The 22,850-nt window shown below is 31.5% G+C and overlaps 2 protein-coding genes and 1 long non-coding RNA gene across 5 annotated transcripts; all 3 read left to right on the forward strand.

Moving 5' to 3' along the window:
* Positions 1–191: 191 nt before the first annotated feature.
* On the forward strand, positions 192–3,932 carry LOC128200644 (uncharacterized). The gene is made up of 3 exons (XR_008252828.1): positions 192–385; positions 475–555; positions 3,874–3,932. It is a non-coding gene; the product is annotated as an uncharacterized LOC128200644 (long non-coding RNA).
* Positions 3,933–4,037: 105 nt separating this feature from the next.
* On the forward strand, positions 4,038–17,963 carry LOC113512840 (speckle targeted PIP5K1A-regulated poly(A) polymerase-like). Of its 3 annotated transcripts, none has more exons than XM_026896773.3 (5): positions 4,038–4,174; positions 9,810–9,905; positions 10,520–10,783; positions 12,306–12,461; positions 13,357–17,963. In XM_026896773.3, exons 2-5 carry the CDS (start codon positions 9,833–9,835, stop codon positions 14,874–14,876), a joined length of 2,013 nt encoding a protein of 670 aa, XP_026752574.1. In that variant the 5' UTR covers positions 4,038–4,174; positions 9,810–9,832; the 3' UTR covers positions 14,877–17,963. The 3 variants fall into 3 exon arrangements, with proteins under 3 accessions (XP_026752574.1, XP_052750677.1, XP_026752575.1); XM_026896774.3 differs by lacking the exon at positions 4,038–4,174 and adding an exon at positions 7,845–7,999; XM_052894717.1 differs by lacking the exons at positions 4,038–4,174; positions 12,306–12,461 and adding an exon at positions 7,844–7,999.
* Positions 17,964–18,215: 252 nt separating this feature from the next.
* LOC113512972 (terminal uridylyltransferase Tailor-like) lies at positions 18,216–22,780 on the forward strand. Its single transcript, XM_026896956.2, has 3 exons — positions 18,216–18,450; positions 20,392–20,547; positions 21,248–22,780. Exons 1-3 carry the CDS (start codon positions 18,438–18,440, stop codon positions 22,294–22,296), a joined length of 1,218 nt encoding a protein of 405 aa, XP_026752757.2. The 5' UTR covers positions 18,216–18,437; the 3' UTR covers positions 22,297–22,780.
* Positions 22,781–22,850: the final 70 nt, after the last annotated feature.

Raw genomic sequence — 22,850 nt, forward strand, 5'->3', positions numbered from 1 at the left:
AATAGTACTTTTACAAAACTATTAAATATCAATTAAAGTATTCATTTTAGAGAATGGTGCCTCAGAATTATTCCCTACAATTAAGTATGTATTTGCCTTTAACTACTACTAAACTGAAGAATTTTTGGAACTAAGAATTAAATAAGTAACTATGTAGGTATGTAACTGGTTTGGACTGACACTGACTGATGATTAGATGTCTCTGTCTATTTTGGTATTTTAATTTCTTTTTAGGAAAGCAAAATTTGTCTCTGTTGTAGACCTATCTATATCATTATTATTATTTTCTAACGGTTGTTGCGAAAGCTTGTATTAGGTATTCTCCATTTGTTTGTTTATCAACAACGTTAACTTCTTTTGGTTAATTTACGTATAATCATCAGATGTAGGTTATTCATTGTTATTGTAAACTATTTTGCTAAACTACGTTTATATATAACAACATATGTTTATTTAAGTAAATTATGTTTTCAGGAATCATAAAGATATCCAATTAAGCAAAACTTTATCGTGGCTTTTACGACACGGAGCTACTAATGAAGGTTTAACACTGAAGTAAGTATGATTTGTCGGTTTACCATTGATCACTAGTATCCATATTTATTATACATCAGTTAACCTTGGTTTTCAGACCAATTTATTACTGTGCTAGCAATATAGTTTGAGAGTAACAATTATTTACAAGTTACTAGATAGTTTGCATTCTTTTTATCATTGTTCAATTAGGAGCTTTTTCTTATATTTTTTTACATTAGGTAAATATCTTGTTTTGAGTTGACACCTGTCAAATCAAGCGTCGCAAGTCGTTTTATTCCTCTTCGCACATTCATATCTACTTATGATAAGATGACCAACTATACTCATTTACTAAGTTTTGTAGTCTTTTATCTTAAACCGTACTTTTTTCAAATCCTGTACTCTAAAAGTACTCATTTGTATAATTTTATACTTTATATTTCTAAAACATTTTTTTGTATTATTTTATTTAAATTTTATTAATTAAATATTTACTGTCAATTTTCTCTTTGAAGAAATTAGAAGAGTAAATTTATATTTAAAGGAAGAAAAATTGAAGAAACAGAACAATGAGAAAATAGAACTCAACAAAAGATGGAAATCTTTCGGCATTTTAGAATAGAACATATCCCACATGAAAATTTAAGTTTTAATAAAAATTTTCTTATGTTGTCCAGGCACTGATACTGCTGTTGAAATGGTATTTTCACTAGGGAATGATTATTGGAGCAGTGAGAAGTCGCAATTTCTGTAAAAACATTATCTGCCGTCTTAACAGCCAAATTTAATATGCAAAATGAAAGTTGTTTGTATGTGGCTACATTATTAGATGAACATCCTCATTTGGCAAAAAAAAAATCCACTCCAAAGAAAAATATGTTTTTAAAAGAAAGCAAAGTTTTTATCATTTTTTCTTCTTTTTTTTTCACCTATGAAATACTTGCAAAGTGTACTTATTGAACAGAAAATAGTTGGTCACCTTACTTATGAATGTTTCCCACAATACAATGGTATTATATCTAACTTGGACAAAAAATTACATAATTACATCATAACAAAATCTATATATATTCTACATTATATTAGATATTAGTCTAAGAGTATATAAAAAATATTAATATTTGAGTTGCGGTATTAAAACTGTTATGACAACAATGTTATTAGTATATATAGGTAACTACTTGATAGTGATATAGGACCCTACCTTGTAAACCTCAAAAGTTTGTTTCTGTGTGAGTAAGTTTGAATCTGGTAGGCACTAAAATTCTTCAGTCTAAAGTTATAACTTTCCAGTAATGGAGTAGATATTTAGAAATAGAGATTATTGGTTCCATTGCTAGGAAAATGCTTCTTCAGAATGACCTCCACATTATTTCCCCCTGGAAACTACTATGGTTAATTCCTGGTGAGCCTAATTACCTATCTTTATCATTTTATCATTAATAATAAAAATATCTTTTATTCAAGTAAACTTGAATTTGTGATTTGTTATTTTTATGATTTTACCACCAAATTGAAATGCATTTATTACTAACCTGCCAGCACATACACACCACAGGCTGAGTTACTATTCTTTTTTCATCTTATAATAAAAAAAAAACTTTTTAGTAATGGAAACCATCATTAATATACTTAAACTAGTCAGAGAAATGACGGTTGGTTCACCTTCCTGCCACAGTAAATTCACTCACTATTGCTATGTCAACTTGATTATTTGTTTTGTCCATTGAGTTTTTTTGGCACTCTTACATTTGTATATTTTACATTGTTAGTCTTAGTCTCCTCTTACAACATCTTTATACTGAAAAACAGTTAATACCTATTCTGCATTTTTTCATTTTCATTCATATTTATGTTAAAAAAATTGTTGTGTAATATCTATCAGAAAGATTAAATTACAATTGATAAAATTTTCACTCAAAAGATGATCCCAACCAACAAATAAAATGAAAAAAATTAAAATTAGTTTATTCATTTTAAAGCTATAAATGCTATAGATACACAAACACAATGTTTTGAAACTTACAGCACCTTTCTTTTGCACCTGTTATTCAAAATAATATTATAAGCCGACATTTATATTACAGACCAGATGGATATATAGATGTTAATCAACTATTACTACATAAAAACTTTAAAGGAAAGTACAACAAAACAGATATTGAGAGAGTAGTAAACTGTAATGATAAGAAGAGGTTTAATTTAAGATTGAATCCACATACTAATATACTAGAGATCAGAGCAAATCAGGGACACTCTGTATCAGAAGTCACTGATGCAGCATTGACCCCATTATTAGAGGTAGGGATAATATATATTTTTATAGGTATATGTATTATATATTTTTATATGTATATGTATTATATATTTTATATGTTATTTAGTATTTCTCAGAACATTGAGCCCCCAAGTGATGAGAACCCGTGAAGAAGGTTTACAATTTCATTGTTATTATTTTATTGAACAATGAGATTAGATAGACTGAAAGAAGTGACAAAAATTGAAAAGGGAATGTTGCATTGGTTTGGGCATTTGGAGAAGATGGATGAAAGAAGAATTACGAAAAAGGTTTATCAAGCAAGATTGAATGGAGATGTCATTAGAGGCCACCCTAGTTGAACATATGTCGACCAAATAGATGATATGCTGAAGAAGAACCAAATTAAAAATACCCATAACCCACGAGTGTGTATGAAAAAATTAATAAATGTGGAAGATGTGAAAGAGTTTGTTTGAATGGAAGCATTTGGGGTTCCATTGTTTCTGTCTACCCTAATGAGAGACAGGTGTGACAGATATACATATCTGTCATATACTTAATGAAATAATAATAAAATATCATACATGATATTTTATTATTATTTCATTAAGTATATGATTACAAAATAAGTAATAAATGCCAAAATAATTTTAAATTTACTTTAAATTACTAAGGTATGACTAATTAATAATAACCTAAAGTAATATTATAAAGAGGTAAAGTTTGTAAGTTTCGATGGTCGGGTAATCTCAGGTACTACTCTGATCTGATTTTGAAATCTTTCACTGTTAAAAAGATTACTATAGACTACTTATTTATTTTGATAAATATATATTTTCAATAATTAATCACACAATAAATTAGAATCTATTGCCCAGTTTGGAATACAATTTCAGCTGAGAAGAATGAACAAAAAATTAGTAAAACAGTTTTGAACATTTATACAAACATATAGCATTTAAAAGACACTGCTAAAAGCATAATATGAAGAGTGTTCATAATGACATTACGTTTTTCAAATTTTTTCCATTAAAAGTGAATTATATACTATGACATTTTAAAATAGCTTTACTATGTATTTATATTTCTTTTTACAGTCGAAATACAGCACAGTAGTTCATGGTACATACTACAAATGTTGGCCACAGATAAAGTGTCATGGGCTTAATCGTATGAAAAGACAGCATATTCACTTTGCTAAAGGAACACTTGGAGATTCAACAGTAATCAGTAGCTTACGTAAAGACGTACAAATATACATATATATTGATTTGAAGAAAGCTTTGGATGATGGTATAAAATATTATGAATCAGATAATGGCGTTATTTTGACTAGAGGCAATAAGGAAGGATATCTTTTATCAAAATATTTCTCCAAGGTGGTCGACGTTCTTACTGGTGAGTAGCATAGCACTGGTGAATAGCATGGCATTAGCAAGTACATATGGGTAATATATAGCAATAACTAAATACTGTAGTTATAATATCTATATATAGGCCCAATAAACCATATATAGTACATTACTGCAGCGGCCAGCAACTGAGGCATTGATGGAGGAACGTGCAAATGTAAGCCGAGGCATACATACGTGAGTCCATCAATGTCTAGTTGGGGCCAAGGCTTGTATAGTACTTTTCTCAAACAATGCGCGGAAATCAAAAACACAATTTTACTTTTTAAGTTCAATGACGAATAACGAACAATAATAATTTTTTACACGCCATAATGTTCCTTTGTTTTCTTTTCAATAAACAGCTTTCTATTTACAATATTCCTATTCTAAATTTAAATAAAACCTTTTATTAGTTACCTCCTTGTTAGGCATATTTCGAAGTAAAAGGTCATTCCATTTTTAAATTACAGAACAGATATGAGTTTACATAGTTATTTATCTGGCCGCAAAACACGACAGATATGGATTTTCATACAATTTTTGCCGGCCGCTGCCTGCATGTATCTGGCCAGTACGGCAATTTTGATTTATCTCTAAGAACATTGTCACAATAATGCTCACATTTCCAAGCATGTTTGAGAAATAATTATTAGTTATCCAATTTATAATATCAAATAAAGAAACTAATCAAAGTAAACATAGTTCTGCAACTGTTATTGGCTATATTTAAATGGCTGATGATCTATTTTTCACCATCAATGTTCTGAGGAACCCAATATATAGATATTCGAGTGGTACCAGTAATACCCATACCTACTTACATACAAAGCATTACCATTATATATTTAATAATAGTAAATAGATTATATCGACTTGATCAATTTACACGCTGAAATTGAAATCGTTATTATCCTTTTAGGAGAGTGCTTTGCTACTGAAATTGAATATTTTTCCTACATAAACATGTCTAAGTGATTAAGTATTATTTGCAATTTTATTAATAAAATATAAATAATCATTATTCAAATAAACATATATAGGAGTTATTTTAAACCATATATATACACTACGTTCTACAGCTATGTGCAGAAATTTATAGATTATTTAATAAAATTTACTATAAACGCCTTTAATTTTTCATAACATATATCGGTATATGTACGTTAGCGGAGCACCAGGGAATGATAATAGGTGAGGATGAAAGTAGGTCAGTTATCCCATTGTGACAAATTCCACAAGAATGGTTTCCAGGAGTAACCGCGTGGAGGTCGCCCTGATAGGGTATATTGCTAACAATGAAGCTATTAGATGCCTATTACTAACAATCCTTTGCCTCCTCTGGTCGCTCACGCAAACACTACTGATAGCGGTTTTTACAATTGTGGTATATTGCCATCTAGAAATAGAAATAACAATGAAGCTATTAGATGCCTATTACTAACAATCCTTTGCCTCCTCTGTATACGTCTGTATGTTTGAACTGGCCTCACGCAAACACTACTGCACCAAATTGAAAGCGGTTTTTACAATTGTGTTCCTGGAGGTCTAATTTAAAATCTGATGCATGTTTTATCTTAATACGCCATCTAGAAATAGAAATATTCTAGATAAATTTCATAAAATTGCGGGCAATATACTAGTACTATATATTATTAATTTGTGCATTATATTTTTAAATAACTAAATACGATAAAAGGTAGTGCTAAGATCGCATTAAGTCGAATTATCGATAGTCAAGTATCATCGCAGAGATATGCGTCTCGCTATCATGGGGAGTGTTTGTTATTACTGCGATTTTAATCTTGTAATCATGCACTTTCTTCCACGCACAACCATTCTTTGGAATCAACTTCCAGCCATTTGCTTTAATATCTACCAGTAGTATAAAAAGTATATAATAATTGTTCGTATGAATTTAATTGATATTTTTTTAAAGTCTACAACACTATTGCAAATTTAAAACTACAGCAAAAGTAATTGAGTCGGGTATTCCCAGAAAACATGTAAAGGTGAGCGTACACATGTAACGTTCGTCACAAAGCGCGATTAAATTGTTTCGATTTTATAATTTGTACTAAAGGTTATGCAATGAAAATAAATTTATGCATATATAGATTTAATAATACACACATACTTTAACAAAATTATTTAATTAAATTATTCTCCATTTTTCACTGCATTCTTTTCAATGACCACTGACCTTAATGTGACGAAATACGTCATTATTACGTATAGTATCAATTTCGAGTTACGTAGTTAATACTTATATTATCAATATTTATTTTTGTTTAGAAACTTAATGCCTGTGACAGATAAATTATTTATTGTTGGCCGAAGAAAACGGTACTATGCTACGCTCAAAATCATTCACTTGTTACTTTCAAAGCCATATGAAGGTGAATATTTTTTTGCATTCTGGTATCTTAATTGAGTAACTCTAGTAATTAGGAATTTCGCGTTTTTATTTATAACTATGTCATTACATCAACTTAGTCCGCATAATCAAGATCAAAATAGTATATTTTTTTCTCCATACTGCGTATTTCATAATGCTAATCATCATTGAGTTGACAAGAGGCAACAAATAAACAACATATATAAATTTTGACGTCCTATGCTGTTTAATTAAAATTTTGTTAACGGTTTCATTACAAAGTATATGTTTCAATAAATAAAAAACTCTATTATTCCCTTCAAATAACAATACAGATAATTTAAGTTAACAATATGTACACAAAAAATGTTAATTACAAAAAGCAAGGTAAAGAGGCAGCAATGAACTGCGTTGTCGCTAAATAGCGATCTCTTCCAGTCAACCTTAGAGTGGAGAGAAATAATTAAAGTTACTTATGCTCAATGTGTAACAGTAAAATAATACTACAAAAGAAAAAAAGGAGATTATCTATATATGTTATATTATATTATTACAACAAGGAATAAGGACAATCCTAAAATATTAGAAAAATAAAAAATAAAATCTATTTTTTAAAAAAGCTTAAAATAATTTTATATCTCTACTGTATAGCACGAGTAAGTCTTATCATTGTCTTCACGTACATTGAACTTTTATGCATTTAATATTTATGCATGTATTGTTTTTAGGTTTAATTACTCATTTATTATTATTTAAAGTTAATCCAAACATTTTAATGATGGATTTATTTTTAGTATGTATATTTATATTTTGTATATATATCATCTTCCTATTCTTATCCCAATTATTATTTGGGGTCAGCGTAATATGTTTTTATCCATATTACAAAAAGATTTGGCTTTTAGTTTTACGACCGGCTGCATGCTTGACGTTAACCCTCTTTGGGATATATTTTGTATATATAGTAGCATTTAAATATGTTTGAAATACTCTCTTGCACTGTTCGTGTCCACTCAAGACTTCCAATCCCACTGTGTTGGTTGCCTGGACGAGATCTCTTTTATAGATAAGTTCACCTTTGTTCACATTATTTCTACGTTACTGTATTTCTAATACAATAAATAATAATATACTAAATTCTACGAAACCCTCAGTTTATTCTGCTCGAATTCTACTCCCACACTAGCCGTTTAGTAATATTAATATGACAGGACAAAAACAAACGAATCGTGCTCCAATATAATGTGTGCGGATAACTATATTAGTCATATTTTATCTATGCTATATAGATAGCAAATAATATATAGATAGTTTATCGTGAGTTGCTATTTGCAATTGTCTTTCATAGATTGTACAGTTCGTTGTGTTTATCAAATAATGTATATATTTTCTTACCAATTTATAATCGTTATATTGTTGATAGTCTTTATGGTCTGATATATGTGGATATATTCGGTAAGTGTTGAAAACTTATTACACACATTAGTGTCGAAGGGCTTTGTGTATGTGGCGATGAAAGCGAGTTAGCCTATCGTGACGAGTTCAGGAATCAATCACGTTTTTTAGAGGGAACCAATTGGAGGTTTATTTAAAAGGGTATATTTATTGTTAGCGATGCGGCTGCAAGAGCCTACAATTAGAACTTACAATTTGTCTTCACCCACCTTTAAGTATATTTTGTGCATATTCTATATTACAAAATATAGAAAAAGTTAATTAAAATAAACAACAAACTTATTAAAAAAAAAATTACATGAATCCAATCTTTTTTTTAATGGATGATAATGGAATGGTTACCCCGCCTGCGCTATCGGTATACACTGGCAGTGCACCAGTGAGAGATAAATAGGTGAAGATGAAAAGACAGGTTAGTTAGCCCATCGTAAGTTCAGCTCGATGGTTTCCAGGAGGGACCACGTGAAGGTCGACCTGATTGGGATATTGCTAGCAAAAGGGTTCTAAAGGGTTAGTCTCCATTACTAACAATCCCCCTTCCACGGAGCTCAATCATTAGGCTAATATATTTGTAATGAAAATTGAATGATAATACCGTCTGTGCCTTCGTCTTACGCTGGCGGGTATTATTGAGGATGGATGTGACGTTCAAATGAATCATACAAAGAAAAAACAAAGGAGTTTACTTCACTACTCTGAATTCAACCAAATGATAGTTTGGGAAATTCCCGCTTATAATATTTTGCCTATTCAAATGTAATGAGTAAAAAAATAATAATAATATAATATAATCCTTTGTTGTGAAGTATATTAAGTATAATTAAACTGTAATAAAAAAAAATTGTATCTAATCTGTAAAGAGATAATAATCATTATTTTTCAAATAATTTGTTTACTGACGAAATTTAATATTGTAATCTAATAACTTCATTAAATAGGTAACATATACCAAGTTAGGAATGATAATTTCTAACATTCTAATTAAATTGATTAAATTTTATTACAAAATATTATTATTTTGAAATAAATAAAAACTAATATATGTTTTTTATTTAGAGTTATTATTTTAAAAATATAATTGTAAATATAGGTTGAAATAACGATACTTCATTACTACTTTTAGCAGTTTGTTGCATATTAATCACAATATATTGCGTGCGTGCGTGTGTATGCGTGTGTGCGTATATGTATGTGTATATACACTTTAACAACTATAATCAGAAGTTTTACCATTACTAACATTATTAAATAGATTGTGCTTGGCCCAAAAAATTGTCACTAACAATTTTTGTGTTGAAATTATATTGCATTCATCTAAATATAGATATGAAAAGATCTACTCCATTAATATACTTAAATGAATTCTCCCAAATTTATTTTATTTTTTATTTTAATTTTACAAATTTATTTAATTTACTAAATTTACAAAAAAAAATCTTATATTAATATTTCGAAATACTTGTTAAACTGTATTTGATATCATAAATCCATCCCTAATACCCCCTTTATTTATAAAAAAAACTAAAACCTTCAAACCTGTTTAATAAACCTGTAAAATACTTATAGTTAATAAGTATTTTGTCAGTAATTCAATTTGAGACATTAATCATCATCTTCCTACCCTTATCCCAATCATTTGGGGTCGGCGTAATATGATTTTATCCATATTACAGAAAGATTTGGTTTTAAGTTTTACGACCGGCCGCCTGCCTGACGTCAACCCTCTTTGGGAGGGTAGACGCTAGAGAAAAATACAAGACACTTTTATTTAAGAATTAGTGAGTGATTTTAAATCTAAATTATGTTTCAGGTGAGCAATTACATCCATGAACGATGGAGGCCGCTCGAGCTTCTCAGGGATGCGCTCGGAGCGCATCGGACAAATCTTGCACGGTCCATGTATCTGGTGAGTTCGTACATTTTAAAATGTAACTCTTTTTTTTATATTCCTTCCTCTTCATAAGGTTCTTATGAAAAGGAAAGTTGAAAAAGCTGCCCAGAAGAAAAAAATCTATTAAACGTCACCAAAAGTCAAACTGCAGTTGCCAACCCGCCTGCCAGGCGTGGCAACTACTAGCAAAACTATGAGAAAAGCCTATGTATAGCAGTGGACAGCTAAAGGATAATAATAAATAATTTATAGGCGACGGTTACCACTTTCCATCAGGTGGGCCGTCAGCTTGTTTGCCATTCCAAGTTGCATAAAAAAGCGTATATTTTGACATGGGAATAAACGCGATCATTTAGGTATACTATAATTACCTAAATTATCCTGACGTTTCGACCAGATTACGCTGGCCGTGATCACGAGTAGACTGATGTGACGCTCTCATGTCTTTACTTCCAAGGCAGAAGTATTTTCTTCTACCCACTTATTTTAGCCATATTCTTGCATTTGAAATGAATATACATATGTAACGTGTATACAGAAATTAATAAGTAGTTTACATTACTAATAATTCATTAATGTAAAACAATCATTATTCTAATATTTACTCTAATACTTGTCTCTTGTTGAAGGTTACCCTAAATACACACAACCACAAGACCTAACTCGTACATTCTTGCACTTCGGTAATGCGAAAGTGGATAAAATGAATCAAAAGTTCGCAACACTAACATTCTCGAATTCTCTAGAAGCAAAAAGTGCAGTGCTAGATTCAAATAAAGTGGCCGTTTATGGATCGTTCCTCACCGTTCAACCTTACAGTCCTCAGCAAGCTGCTGAGGCTCCAAGACAACAAAACAATAATAAGAGAGACTTTAGTCGAAGTAAACAGAAAGGTAAATTAGTAAAGTTTTTTCTTTTGTTGAGCTATAATGTAATGATAACCCTGCCTGCACTATTGGTATATTCTGGTGGAGCTTTAGTGAGGGATGATAAGAAGGCAGGTCGGTTAGCCTATCGTGATTGGTGGGAAAAGGATTGTTAGTGATGGAGACTGAGAATCCCATTGCTAGCAATATAGCCAACCAGGTCGACTTCGCGGTTCCCCCTGGAAACTATCATGGTTAATTCCTGATGAATTTATCATGATGGACTAACTGGCCTGTTTTCATTCTCATCTATCACCTTCACTAGTGCTCCGCCAGCCTATCCCATTAGCGCAGGCGGAGTTACCATTCCATTTTCATCCATAAAAAAAAGCCCATCGTGATGAATTCACTCGAAATTAAGCATGATGGTTTCCGGAAAGACGATGAGGTCAACCTGACAGGGTATATTGCTGGAAATGGAGGTACTAATCCATTACTATTAATCCCTTCCCCCTGATACATAGGGTTTGAGCATGTCGAAAGAATACCAGGGCTTCTAGACAAATGGCAAGCGATTCCGTCGATGGAATCGACATCGCTAGTGAGTCCGTAAGACAGAATGAGATAGCAACGCCGGATGACTCATTCCAACTCACGGACTCGCTAGCAATGTCGAATCGCGAATCGGCGAATTCGCTTGCCGCTTGTCTAGAGGCCCTGATTAAAATCTGACAAAATAGATATACAATGTGTATGTAGATGAATATAGGTACCAGGACAGACCTAGACTAACCTATTATGACCTGCTAGACCATATTCTTTCTGAAGAAAGAGTTATGTATCTCTAGAACCGTCGTGCGTACATGAGTCGAATTATGAAAGTAGAAGAAGCAAGATATGTATGTAAGGACAGAAGTCTATGGCACTGGATTCTTTCTGCCTACCCCACAAGGAGCTTGGTGCAAAAATAAATAATGCATATTTAGATCTTCTTACAGACAAGAAAAATAATTAAATTGTCATGTATATCTTCACGCCAAGACTGTCGCAAGGGTGTCAGAGAGCCTAAGCAAAAGTCTTTATTCTAACATACATCTTTTGTAATTTGAATCATGCATACGCATTTTTCCTTAGGTGGCATACAGTCTAATAAAGAACATATAAATATTTTCTGCCCCACTGTATAATTTTTTTTATATTAGAAACTAGCTGATGCCTGCAATTTTGTCTGCTATACTGCATTTTATAATTAGTGCTACGAGTAGTAAATTTTTCAAAAATCCAGAAATATTTTTTATTTCTTACCTAAAGTATAATTATGATAAGTTATTCCTTACTTAAAAAATAATTCCTCATACTAACTTTCTTGCTCCCTTCAAGTTTTATTTTTACGACAAGACAAGAAGTCGTTCTTTAAAATCCAATATATCTCGACACCAAAATTTATTAAAAAAATTTCAGTGGTTTAAGCGTGAAAAGATAACATACGGATTTACTTTAACATTTATAATATTAATAGGGATTAACAAAATGAAACGCAAACTTTCAGGAGTAATAATTAGCCCAAGGGACATAGATCTGTCCGGAGACTTTGTACAGCAAATTGACAATATCCTACTAGCGATCCGGCTAACCCAAGAGGAAGTTTTCAAAATTGGTACACTTTATTCAAACCTCGAGCAAGCTTTACAGGAGCTGTGGCCAGGTATATGGGTCTCATTTATTTGCAGGCTTTACTCGCGTAAGTCAGTGCATAGAGTAATCCTATGCTAAATTAAGAAATAACCTACCCATATACCAAATTCCATTCAAATCTTTTCAATAGTTTTTGCATGAAAAACTATTGAATGTCCATCCACCCATCCTCTATCCATCCATCCTTACGAACTTTCCCGTTTATAATATTAATAGGACTCGCTTTTACCCACAGTTTCGTCCGTGTGATTGGAATTGACCAGGGTAAAAAGTAGCTTATACCTTTCTTTATCACGTATATACCAAATTTCATGACGATTGATTGAAACAATAATACATTAAGAATAATAATATCTCCCCCCCATCCCTTCATTAGGTATGGTGCATAGAAAAGTCATATATCTAATAAAATTTGTGACACAACCTTTATTTATAATCTACATTTAATTTTCGTTTTTTTTTTTTTTTATTTTTAACATATCAAACCCATAATATCTACATAGATACTACTAATATAATTAAACAATTCTACTTACTAATTCACTTAGACACAAGCAACTTTGGCAGTATTTATGCTCATTATGCTCTGAATAATACCCACATCTAATTTATTAATGTTAATATTTTTAAAAAATATTTCGTTTTCACTTTAGTTTTTATCACATTCCATCAATGGATGTTGCGTAACTTCATGATTTCCACAGACAACACAATTTGGTAAATTTTCTTTTTTTTTTTTGTAATACAAACTGTTTCTCTACTTTGCACGCGTGAATTATAAATAGAATACTTTTTTACTCTATGTGTTATTCCAATATACGATCCGTCTTTATACAAAATATTTACCTATATATTTGCATTTTTAATTCACAATTTGCTAAACATGGTGTCATTCTAATTTCCAGGCTCCACAGCAATACCATTTGGTTCTATACCAACAGGGCTGGGCATCAAAACTAGCGACGCCGATTGTTTTGTGAAGGTTCCACCACAGTACCGTCGCCCAAATGCCAATTTTGTGAACAAAACTGCTCGTTTACTTCGCCAATATCCACGTATCTTCGCCGAAATTCTTCCCATACCACGCGCTAACACTCCTATAGTTAAATTTTTCCACATACCTACTGCGACCAACTGTGATGTCACATTCAAAACAGAACTAGGTGCTAGAAACAGTAGCCTGATCCATTTCCTCCTTCGCGCCGACCCTCGGCTGATTCCAATGGCAGTCCTCATCAAGTACTGGGCTAAAGTTCACGAGATGTCCGGAAGCGGGAGACTCACGAACTACGCCCTTACAATGCTCATTATCTTCTACCTCCAACAGCCACCTAATCCCATCCTCCCCCCCATTCGATGGCTCCAGCAAGACCCCAACGACGACTATATAGTCGATCATTGGAACACAGGGTTCATGAACCGTCTCGAATCGCTCCCGCCAACTAGAAACAGGTCCACAATATCAGAATTAATTGGGGGATTTTTTGAGTACTACTCTGTTTTTGATTTCGAGAAAATGATTGTTTGCCCATATTTAGGGTATCCCATACAAAAAGATCTATTCAAAGATCTGGATACGTTACCAGAAGGCTTTGAAAGGTACAAGGAAAACATCAGAAATCTAAATACAGCGGCGATGCGATTCACGACATCATGGTGCGCTCAAGATCCTTTTGAACAATGCCATAATATTGCCTCGCCTGTGTCCAGTCGCCTTGCGAGCAACATTAAAATATACCTCAAGTTTGCGGCAGAAGCCTACCAAAGAGAAAAGTCCAATAAATGTGAAATGTTTCTCAAATCAATTCTCCTCGATAAACCCAAAATCGCCAAAGAAAAGGGTCATCCAGAATTTAGATCCAATTTGTTCCCTAAATTCATAAGTAGCATTGTCGATCCAGATTGGAAGTCTGTAGTTCGCAGTATCATTTTCATAATATTTGAGACAATGTTGAAAATTAAACTTGGCAAAGTAGAAGAGAAAGTAAATCCAGACTCGAAGAAAGAAAAAGAAAAATACATGGGGACTGTGACAAAACCAATATGGAAAAGAAAGGCCGCTTCTAAGTCGCATGGCCTGATGCATCTAGATTTGCAACAGAAACAGGCAAAAATAACAGAGGAAGTGATGAACTTTGAGAAAGAACAAATCAATATACAGTTTCAATTGATATTAACTTACTCCCATGATCCAAAGCGGGCTGTGGTTGCGATAAAACTTAACAACGGGGACATAGCGGCCTTCAAGGAATTTGGAAAGTTCTTCATCTCCATTTTACAGAGTTGGTTCATGCAACTGCTAACACCTTACGCAAAGAGTTCGACAAACGACACAGCGTCGAAGATAGCGGAGACTATTAAGTTTCTAGACAGCAATCATGAGAGTAACAACGTGGACCGCGATGACGATACGCTCAGTGAGTGAACTGAACATGTGTCATTTCTCGAAACAAACCCGACGCTTTACTGGACACGGCGACTTTTGAACATACCACACAATCAGTACGTGGACGATTCTCCCCGCCAAGGCGCCTGTAAAGATACTATCATAGTTTATAACGGATAAATCTATTATTAAGCCTTCGTCTTCTTTTATTATTCCGTTTTATAGAATCTTCATTTTGACTTGAATTTTTTTTTCTTTTTTTTACCTATTCATTTTAATCCAAGATTTTAATATTTCATCTAACTACTGCAAAACAAAATTATTTCTTATTTACATACCTTACGCATGTTATTAGATTAACTACTGTGTTGATATAATGTAATATGTAAATTAATGTGAAAAACAATTGAATAAGACAGAATTATTAGATTATATTATATTATATGTACAAAGATAAAAATAGGCTTTTCATTAAAAATAAAAATTTCATCCGTCAGTAGGCTGATGTATGATAATTCCGCCTACACTACCTTAATACACTGATATATAATACATGATAGGTGAGAAAGCAAGTCAATTAACCCATCGTGACTAATTCAATGGTTTCCAATGGGAATCGCAAGGAGGTCGGCATGTAGCTAGGGCCTGTTACACTTAGTGGCGGACTAACGGGTTGGCGGAAAGAGCGGCCTGCTCTAGGTGTCTGGCCCTAGTGGCCTCCAAACGCCTCCTTTTTCCTTATTCATATCCTATGTATGTTTGTTTAATTTAAATTTCACTTTCAAAATTTATGTGGTTATCTTTTAACATTTTTTAACTGTTTACTTTTTTTTTTTACCTTACCTGAAATTAATTTGATAATGAGAAAAACGCATACGTAACTAATATTTTAACCTGTTTTTGTTTCAAATCTAAAATGATGCTGTCATCTGAAAAAACGGGACTATATGGTTGCATTAAATCTTAAGAATGTAACATCGAAGTAAATAACTAAATAAACATAAACAAATACAAATGTGAACTGGACAAAAAGCTTGTTAAATTACATGAACTTCCTAAATTTCATTCAACTCGCTACGTCGAGCTTCTGGCGGGTTTAGACCGCCATTGATTAGACCCCAATAATGTTTCAACATTTAGTATAAACTACTACAAACTTTGTCGTTTTTAAAATGCTTCATTCGGACAAAATTTCTACCCTAACATGTTCTATAGCATGAGTAAATTACCTCTTATTAAAACGACAAACCTTAAACCTATTTTAGCTATTGAACTATTTTGTCTCTTTCGAGTTAAATTCTCCATTTAAAAGTGACAAAACAATGAAATAGTTAAAATATATTTGTAGAAGGTTTATTTTTATGAATAAAAGACTTAATTTTACATCTAGACACTATCAATAGCATAATATAGGTGCCCCTAAATTCAACGTCCAACGGAAAGTAAGTGATAATGGTTTATACATGCAGTCCTCAGGAATGGCAACGCATGGGGGGTATCATGGGCGAAACGGTATGCTCCGTTATGTCCATGGTACTGCTCATGTCTATAGGCGACGGTTACCACTTTCCATCAGGTGGGCCGTCAGCTTGTTTACCATTCTGAATTGTATTAAAAAAATACAAATATTTTACTGAAAACAAAAACATTAGACACTGAACTAAATCATTAAGTACTACAACGACAAATGGGTGAGTTTTGTTAATGTGTTTTTATGCCAGTCCACAAGATTATTTTAAGGGAGTACTGTGAAACTATTTACATTTTTTTCTTACACCAGAGGAAACGGCCATTTAAGATTTATGGAAAGACACTATTCATCTCGCTCTTACACAAGCAGCGTCATGCTTTGTCTCGCTTACACACATGCGTTTTGACTTTAGTGATTTAGGCTATTAAAATACAACAAAGCTACTTTTGTTGTGAAACCACATTTAATATAAAGTTATCTTGTTTAATTTTTTTTCAGTTACTATAAAATGTGGGAAGTATAATACCATTTCGGAATTATGAATAGTAGCGCCAAATTTTGAATTACTTGGCACTATGGCTACAGTAAATTTTTTTTACAGTATGATTGGCAAAGGTTTTTCTTTCGTAATTCTAAGAATAAATAAAACAATTTTTTTATGTCATTGTTACATCTCTAGTTTAAATTGTACTTGTGGTTCATAGCACAGTTAATTATGCTACTGATAAAAAGAAACATTACCAAAACTAGCCCATTTGTCGTTATAGTACTTAAATATTGTTTGTGTTATATCTTTTACTGACAACACAAGCAATATTTAATGATCTTAAAAAAAATATTTATTTAAACTTTAATGCACAGGAAAATTCTATATACATTTGGCGGACTTAACATGGCTGATAAAACAATTCTTTGATCCATTTTATGTTATGACAAGTTTAACAAATCTAAGTTTTAATTTCCACTCAAATAGCAAATGCAATCTGCAAATCGCTACAATTTCTTTCGCTTTTACTGAATCATAATAAGTTGAAATCAAACATCTACACTTAATCTTTCTTAATGCCTGTTTTGGTACTTTTATTTTATCGTACTTATACACTGCTGTGTTGTACGATTTACAAATATTAAAACTGTCAAAAAAATTACCTAAACTTCACTAAGTGTTCTGTTCCAGGCAAGTTAAACGTAATTAATTATTAATCTTGTCCACTCTAGAATATTTTATTTATTTACATTATATTTTTATTTTTAGGACTATGCCCAGAAAACATGACCGAATTGGACCGAGAGTGGAGATTATTAAGAAACATGACATTTCATTTCACAGAAAAAAATGTGGATCCTACACCTGAAGAATTCTGGAAGCATGTTTCATCCATTAAAAAAGAAGACCAGTCTCCAATGTTTCCCCTGTTATGCGAATTCATGAGAAAATTACTCGCACTTCCACATAGTAGCGCCAACGTTGAGAGATCGTTTTCTGCAATTAATAATACGAAAACCTTTCAGAAAAATAGAATTTCCACGGAGACTCTAGAAGAATTGTTGCGTTCTAAAAGATTCATAACAAACAACGGGCAGTCTAGCGCAAAACATTTACAATTTTTCAATAAAAATATGTTTAATTTCCAAAAATAAACATTTTAAGACCAGATCATGCAATTTTAATCTTAAAAAATCTTCTTAATTGAGGTGTAGACCTACCAATTTTGCATTTTACATTCTACCAATTTATACCAAAATTTGGCATATAATCTAGTAATTATCTAAAATTCGAGTTGGCAACCCTGTTCCTTGTTCTCTTATAATGTATTTAATTACATACTCTGTGGTCCAAACTTAATTGATTTCTCATTCCAGACAAATTATCTTTTTGAAGACTAGGCAGCATGGTCTCCGACCTTAGCCTGTTCCAAACGGAACAAACGTACTAAAAAAAAAAAAAATTGATTTCTTTTTTATTTTTACCTGTTGTTTGAAATGTTTTTAAACAACTTGTTTACAATATTTTTTATCTACTCTATAATTAATACTTTGAAACTTAACACGAACATATTTTTACAACTTTTTCTCTACATACCTTTAAATTTATCTGGAAATTTTAGCTAAAATATTCAAATGAAATCATGGAGTTGGAAGGTAATTCCCTTATTACTTTTGTCTTCACCTGTATTTATAGTAAAACTATGTTACAACACCAAAATAAATACAAGGCATAACTGCAATCTTGTAATTGCTGAGTATAGATTCAAGAATTTGGTTTACGACTTTTTAGGTGTCTCATTGGATGATAAATGTTCCTGGGCTGATCATATTGATAAACTATGCAATAAACTAAATTCATTTGCGTATGCTCTCTGGCGACTAAGAAGGATTAGCAATAAAGAAACAGCTTTACAGGCATACCATGGTTATGTCAGTTCTATTTTGAGATATGCTATACTTCTTTGGGGTAACTCGTATTATGCAAACCGTGCAATCAGGGCGATTTGTAACGTTGACTCACGTACATCTTGTCAATCATTATTCAAGGAACTAAATATACTTATTGGGGGGAAATGGATTGTTAATAATGGGGTCTAATGAACCCATTGCTAACAATACATCATATCAGGTCGACCTCCATGTGGATCCCCCTGGAAACTATCGTGAACAATTCTTGTTGAATTCGTCACAATGGGCTAACTGACCTGCTTCATCCTCACCTATCATCTTCCTCATTGGTGCCTGGCCGGTGTATACCGATAGCACGGGCGGGGTTACCATTCCATTATCACCCATTAAAAAATATATATATAGTATATTTACTGTCCCATGTAAATATATATATTAAGTATGCATATTTGCAAAAACACATTTACATTTATTTAAAAAGAAAAGTGATTTCTGTAATTTTAACACAAGAAATCCCCAAAACTTAGTACTACCTTATAAAACTACAACTTTGTATAGCAGAAATAATGCCTACTGTATGACAATAAGCATTTATAATAAATTAAGGGATGAAATGAAAACACTACCATTGAATATATTTAAAAAGAAACTAAAAAGGTTGCTGATAGAAAAATGAATATTTTGAATATTTTAAAGCTTGAATATGTGACTCAATTAATGTAATTTGTAATCTGTATAATTTATTATTAATATGTAAATATGTTGACATTTATATAATATGACGATATAAGTAATATAGTATTAGTGTAGTATAGTAGCACAATTAAATATTGTATTATATTTTGTATGCCAGATTCTGGTGAAAAATGTGAACAATATTTAAATATTATATACCATCCTTTATACTGTTTTTCAAACAAAATAAAGCTATTTGTATTTGACTTCTATAAATAAATTACTACCCAATTTATTCGTAAAAATAGTAGACCAAACTTTTGAATATATATAGAAGACCTTAGACATTTGGGTCTGATTAGTTACTTCAGGTTTCGTTGAAAATAAACAATAATATTATTTGTTTTATCTATAAAACGAGAGAGATAAAACGACCTAGACTTAACAGAATTTGACACTCGACCACACTTGTATTTAACCTACCAATATGGTCAAATTTGAATTTAATACATTTAATTAATAAATATCCAAACTACACAACTCATCTACTCCTAATCTTAGTAAAATTTCTATGGCATAATTCTAATAATTAGATATAAAATTTTTATTTTCTATATGTCTACAGAAAATACTGTACAAATATTGTATTAAGCTCAAATCTTATGGGGGGAAAAGGATTGTTAATAATAGAGTTTAACAGCTCCATTGCATGCAATGTACAGTATTATATTGACCATAGTCTTCCTTGGAAACCAATGTGGTTGATTCTTGTGGAATTCATCACAATGGGTTCATCGATCTGGACTTTCATCATCATCCAACATCTCTCACTGGTGCCCCACCAGGGTAAACCGATAGCACAAGCAGGGTTATCATTCCACTTTCAACCATCAAAAAAACCCAAGTCTTATTAATGGTTTTAAAAAGATTGTTAGTTTCTATTTTAGATAATTTTTGTGTATTAAAGGTTTAATTAAATAAAATAACCTTTTTTTTATACTTTTTTTACAGATGATATTTTAGATACATCTCTATTAAAACTCGATGGAGATTTCAATGCACAAGTGGACTACATATTACGGAATGTAAGATTGTCACGAGCTGAAGTGGAAAATTTAAGATGGCTCTTTTCAGACTTGGAACAAACCTTACAGAGGGCTTGGCCTGGTGAATATAATTCTAATATTTTTTATTTATTTTACTGATGACAGAATCCGATGCCAGACAGTAATTCAATACTTATTATTCTGTTAATGAATTTCTAAATGACAAAAGAATACTACCAATGTGATTGTGACCTATTTCCATAAAATTTTAGTTTTGACATTTATTGAAATATTTATCAAATCTACAATTTATATATTATTGTTATAAAAAAAATTAACCCGAAATATTTTTTTTACTTACATTTTGTACTTCTGATGTAAAGTTACTATTTAGGTGTTTACACCCTTTTTAACTTTCCAATACTAAAAATAATATTTGAGTATTCGAAATTCATTTATGCAATATGGAATGGTTGCCACCTGATGTAAAGTGGTGACTGTGAATGAATGAAACAGAATGTACTGTGATGCTCATAGCATCACCCATCCATTGCCATTCCTGAAGTTTAAGATGTTAGATTTTCATACCTTATAATTTTACTGCCATGTCTCTTCAAACTAAAATATTAGCTATACTAACATATGTATATCTAAATGAATATTATAAAGAGGAAAAATTTGATTTTTGTTTCTAATAATAATAGGATAAACTAAAAAAATATGTAAACAATTTATGTAATTATTATATTACCGAATTAAAGATTTAGTACACTTATGTGTAAACCTTGGTTTGTTGAAATAAGTTTAAATGTTATTTTCAGGTTGTCTTGTTATGCCATTTGGCTCTATAGTGACAGGTCTTGGGATAAAAACCAGTGATGCTGATTGCTACGTCTCTATACCAAATCACCTCCAAGTACCTGGTGATAAATATGTAATGCAGGCTAAGTACACACTGATGAAGTATTCATCAAATTTCAGAGAACTGTTTGCGATAACAGAAGCCAAAGTGCCGATTGTGAAATGCTATCATGTACCTACAAATTGTCACTGTGATGTTAGTTTTACATCAATCTCGGGAATAAGAAATAGTCAACTGATAAGTTTGCTATTACATACAGATACAAAGACACTTCCTCTTGCTGTATTAATAAAATATTGGTCAAAAGTGCATGACCTTACAGGTACTAATAAGTTACCTAATTATACATTGACCATGATGGTCATATTTTACTTGCAACAATTAAAAGTTTTACCCTCTGTTATACAACTTCAAACAAATAAAGAGACAATTATGGTTGATGGCTGGAACACAAGTTTCAATTGGGACTTAAATTTTGAATCCACTAATAATATGTCTCTGTATAAACTTTTGGGAGGTTTCTTTGAATATTATAACAATTTTGATTTTAAACAAAACATAGTGTCGCCATATTTGGGAACTCCTTTAAGCGTGGAGTCATTTAAAGAGATTAGAACTGTTCCAAAACAATTTGTCCTATACAAACAGAATGTGATAAATGGAGTGTGTAAACCATTTAATGTAAAGGCGACAATATGCATACAAGATCCGTTTGATCATAGTAGGAATACCTCTGGAGGCGTTTATCGAAGAATGGCAGACAGTTTCTTATCACAATTAAAATATGCAGCTGTAGTGTACAAAGAGTGTAGTGAAAATAAATTTCTTGAAGCAATTTTAGTAAAAAAATTAAACATTTCACACCCAATAGGTAACAATATGAATACTGTAAATATGAAGAGACCTAGTAAAATAAGGAAACGAAATAAAAAGAATAAGCATGTTCACAACAACATCCAGTCTGTATATATAGAAATGAATAAGTTAATGAAAAATAATAGAAGATAGAAAAGAAGATATTTAGATACAAAAGTATACAGTAATCCCCCCTTTAACACGGTAGATTCGTTCCGTGTTATAGGAAACCGAGTTGGAGTATTCTCATATAACGTCCTTCTGTGACTCCGTATAACACGTTATGTACAAATAATTCATGTTTAGCTTTTCTCGTTAAGAGGGGTTCAAATCGAATATTAAGAAAAAACCATGTTATGAACGAAATATGTGCGTTTTATTAAAATCAAACTAAGAACATTTTAAATAAAAAAATTATGCATATGTAACTAAAAAACAGTTAATTTCAAATAAATTAACAATTTTATTGCATCTTTACTCACTTTCAGAGCTATCTGAAATAACGTTCAATCCACATCTTTTTTTTTAATATAATGTTCAATCCCCGCGTTATATGGGGGAATACCCGTGTTATATGATTACTGTATTTTACAGATCTTTAAATCTAAAGGCGAATCAATAAAACAAAATTATGCAATGAATTCTTTTATTATATAAACCATCTATCTGTTAAATTTATCCGAATATTTAGTGGGAGTTATATTAAG

This window comes from Galleria mellonella, unplaced genomic scaffold (assembly GCF_026898425.1).
Source record: "Galleria mellonella isolate WM207_F2 unplaced genomic scaffold, CSIRO_AGI_GalMel_v1 utg23, whole genome shotgun sequence".
NCBI classification, from domain to species: domain Eukaryota; kingdom Metazoa; phylum Arthropoda; class Insecta; order Lepidoptera; family Pyralidae; genus Galleria; species Galleria mellonella.

What these genes read in the sequence shown, in the direction of transcription:
- LOC113512840 (XM_026896773.3), top strand. Translation starts at nt 9,833, where the DNA reads ATGGAGGCCGCTCGAGCTTCTCAGGGATGCGCTCGGAGCGCATCGGAC. An exon ending in TAGTCGAAGTAAACAGAAAG is followed by an intron (nt 10,784 to 12,305) that starts GTAAATTAGTAA and finishes GCAAACTTTCAG; the next exon opens with GAGTAATAATTAGCCCAAGG. An exon ending in TTTACAGGAGCTGTGGCCAG is followed by an intron (nt 12,462 to 13,356) that starts GTATATGGGTCT and finishes TCTAATTTCCAG; the next exon opens with GCTCCACAGCAATACCATTT.
- LOC113512972 (XM_026896956.2), top strand. An exon ending in CTTACAGAGGGCTTGGCCTG is followed by an intron (nt 20,548 to 21,247) that starts GTGAATATAATT and finishes TGTTATTTTCAG; the next exon opens with GTTGTCTTGTTATGCCATTT.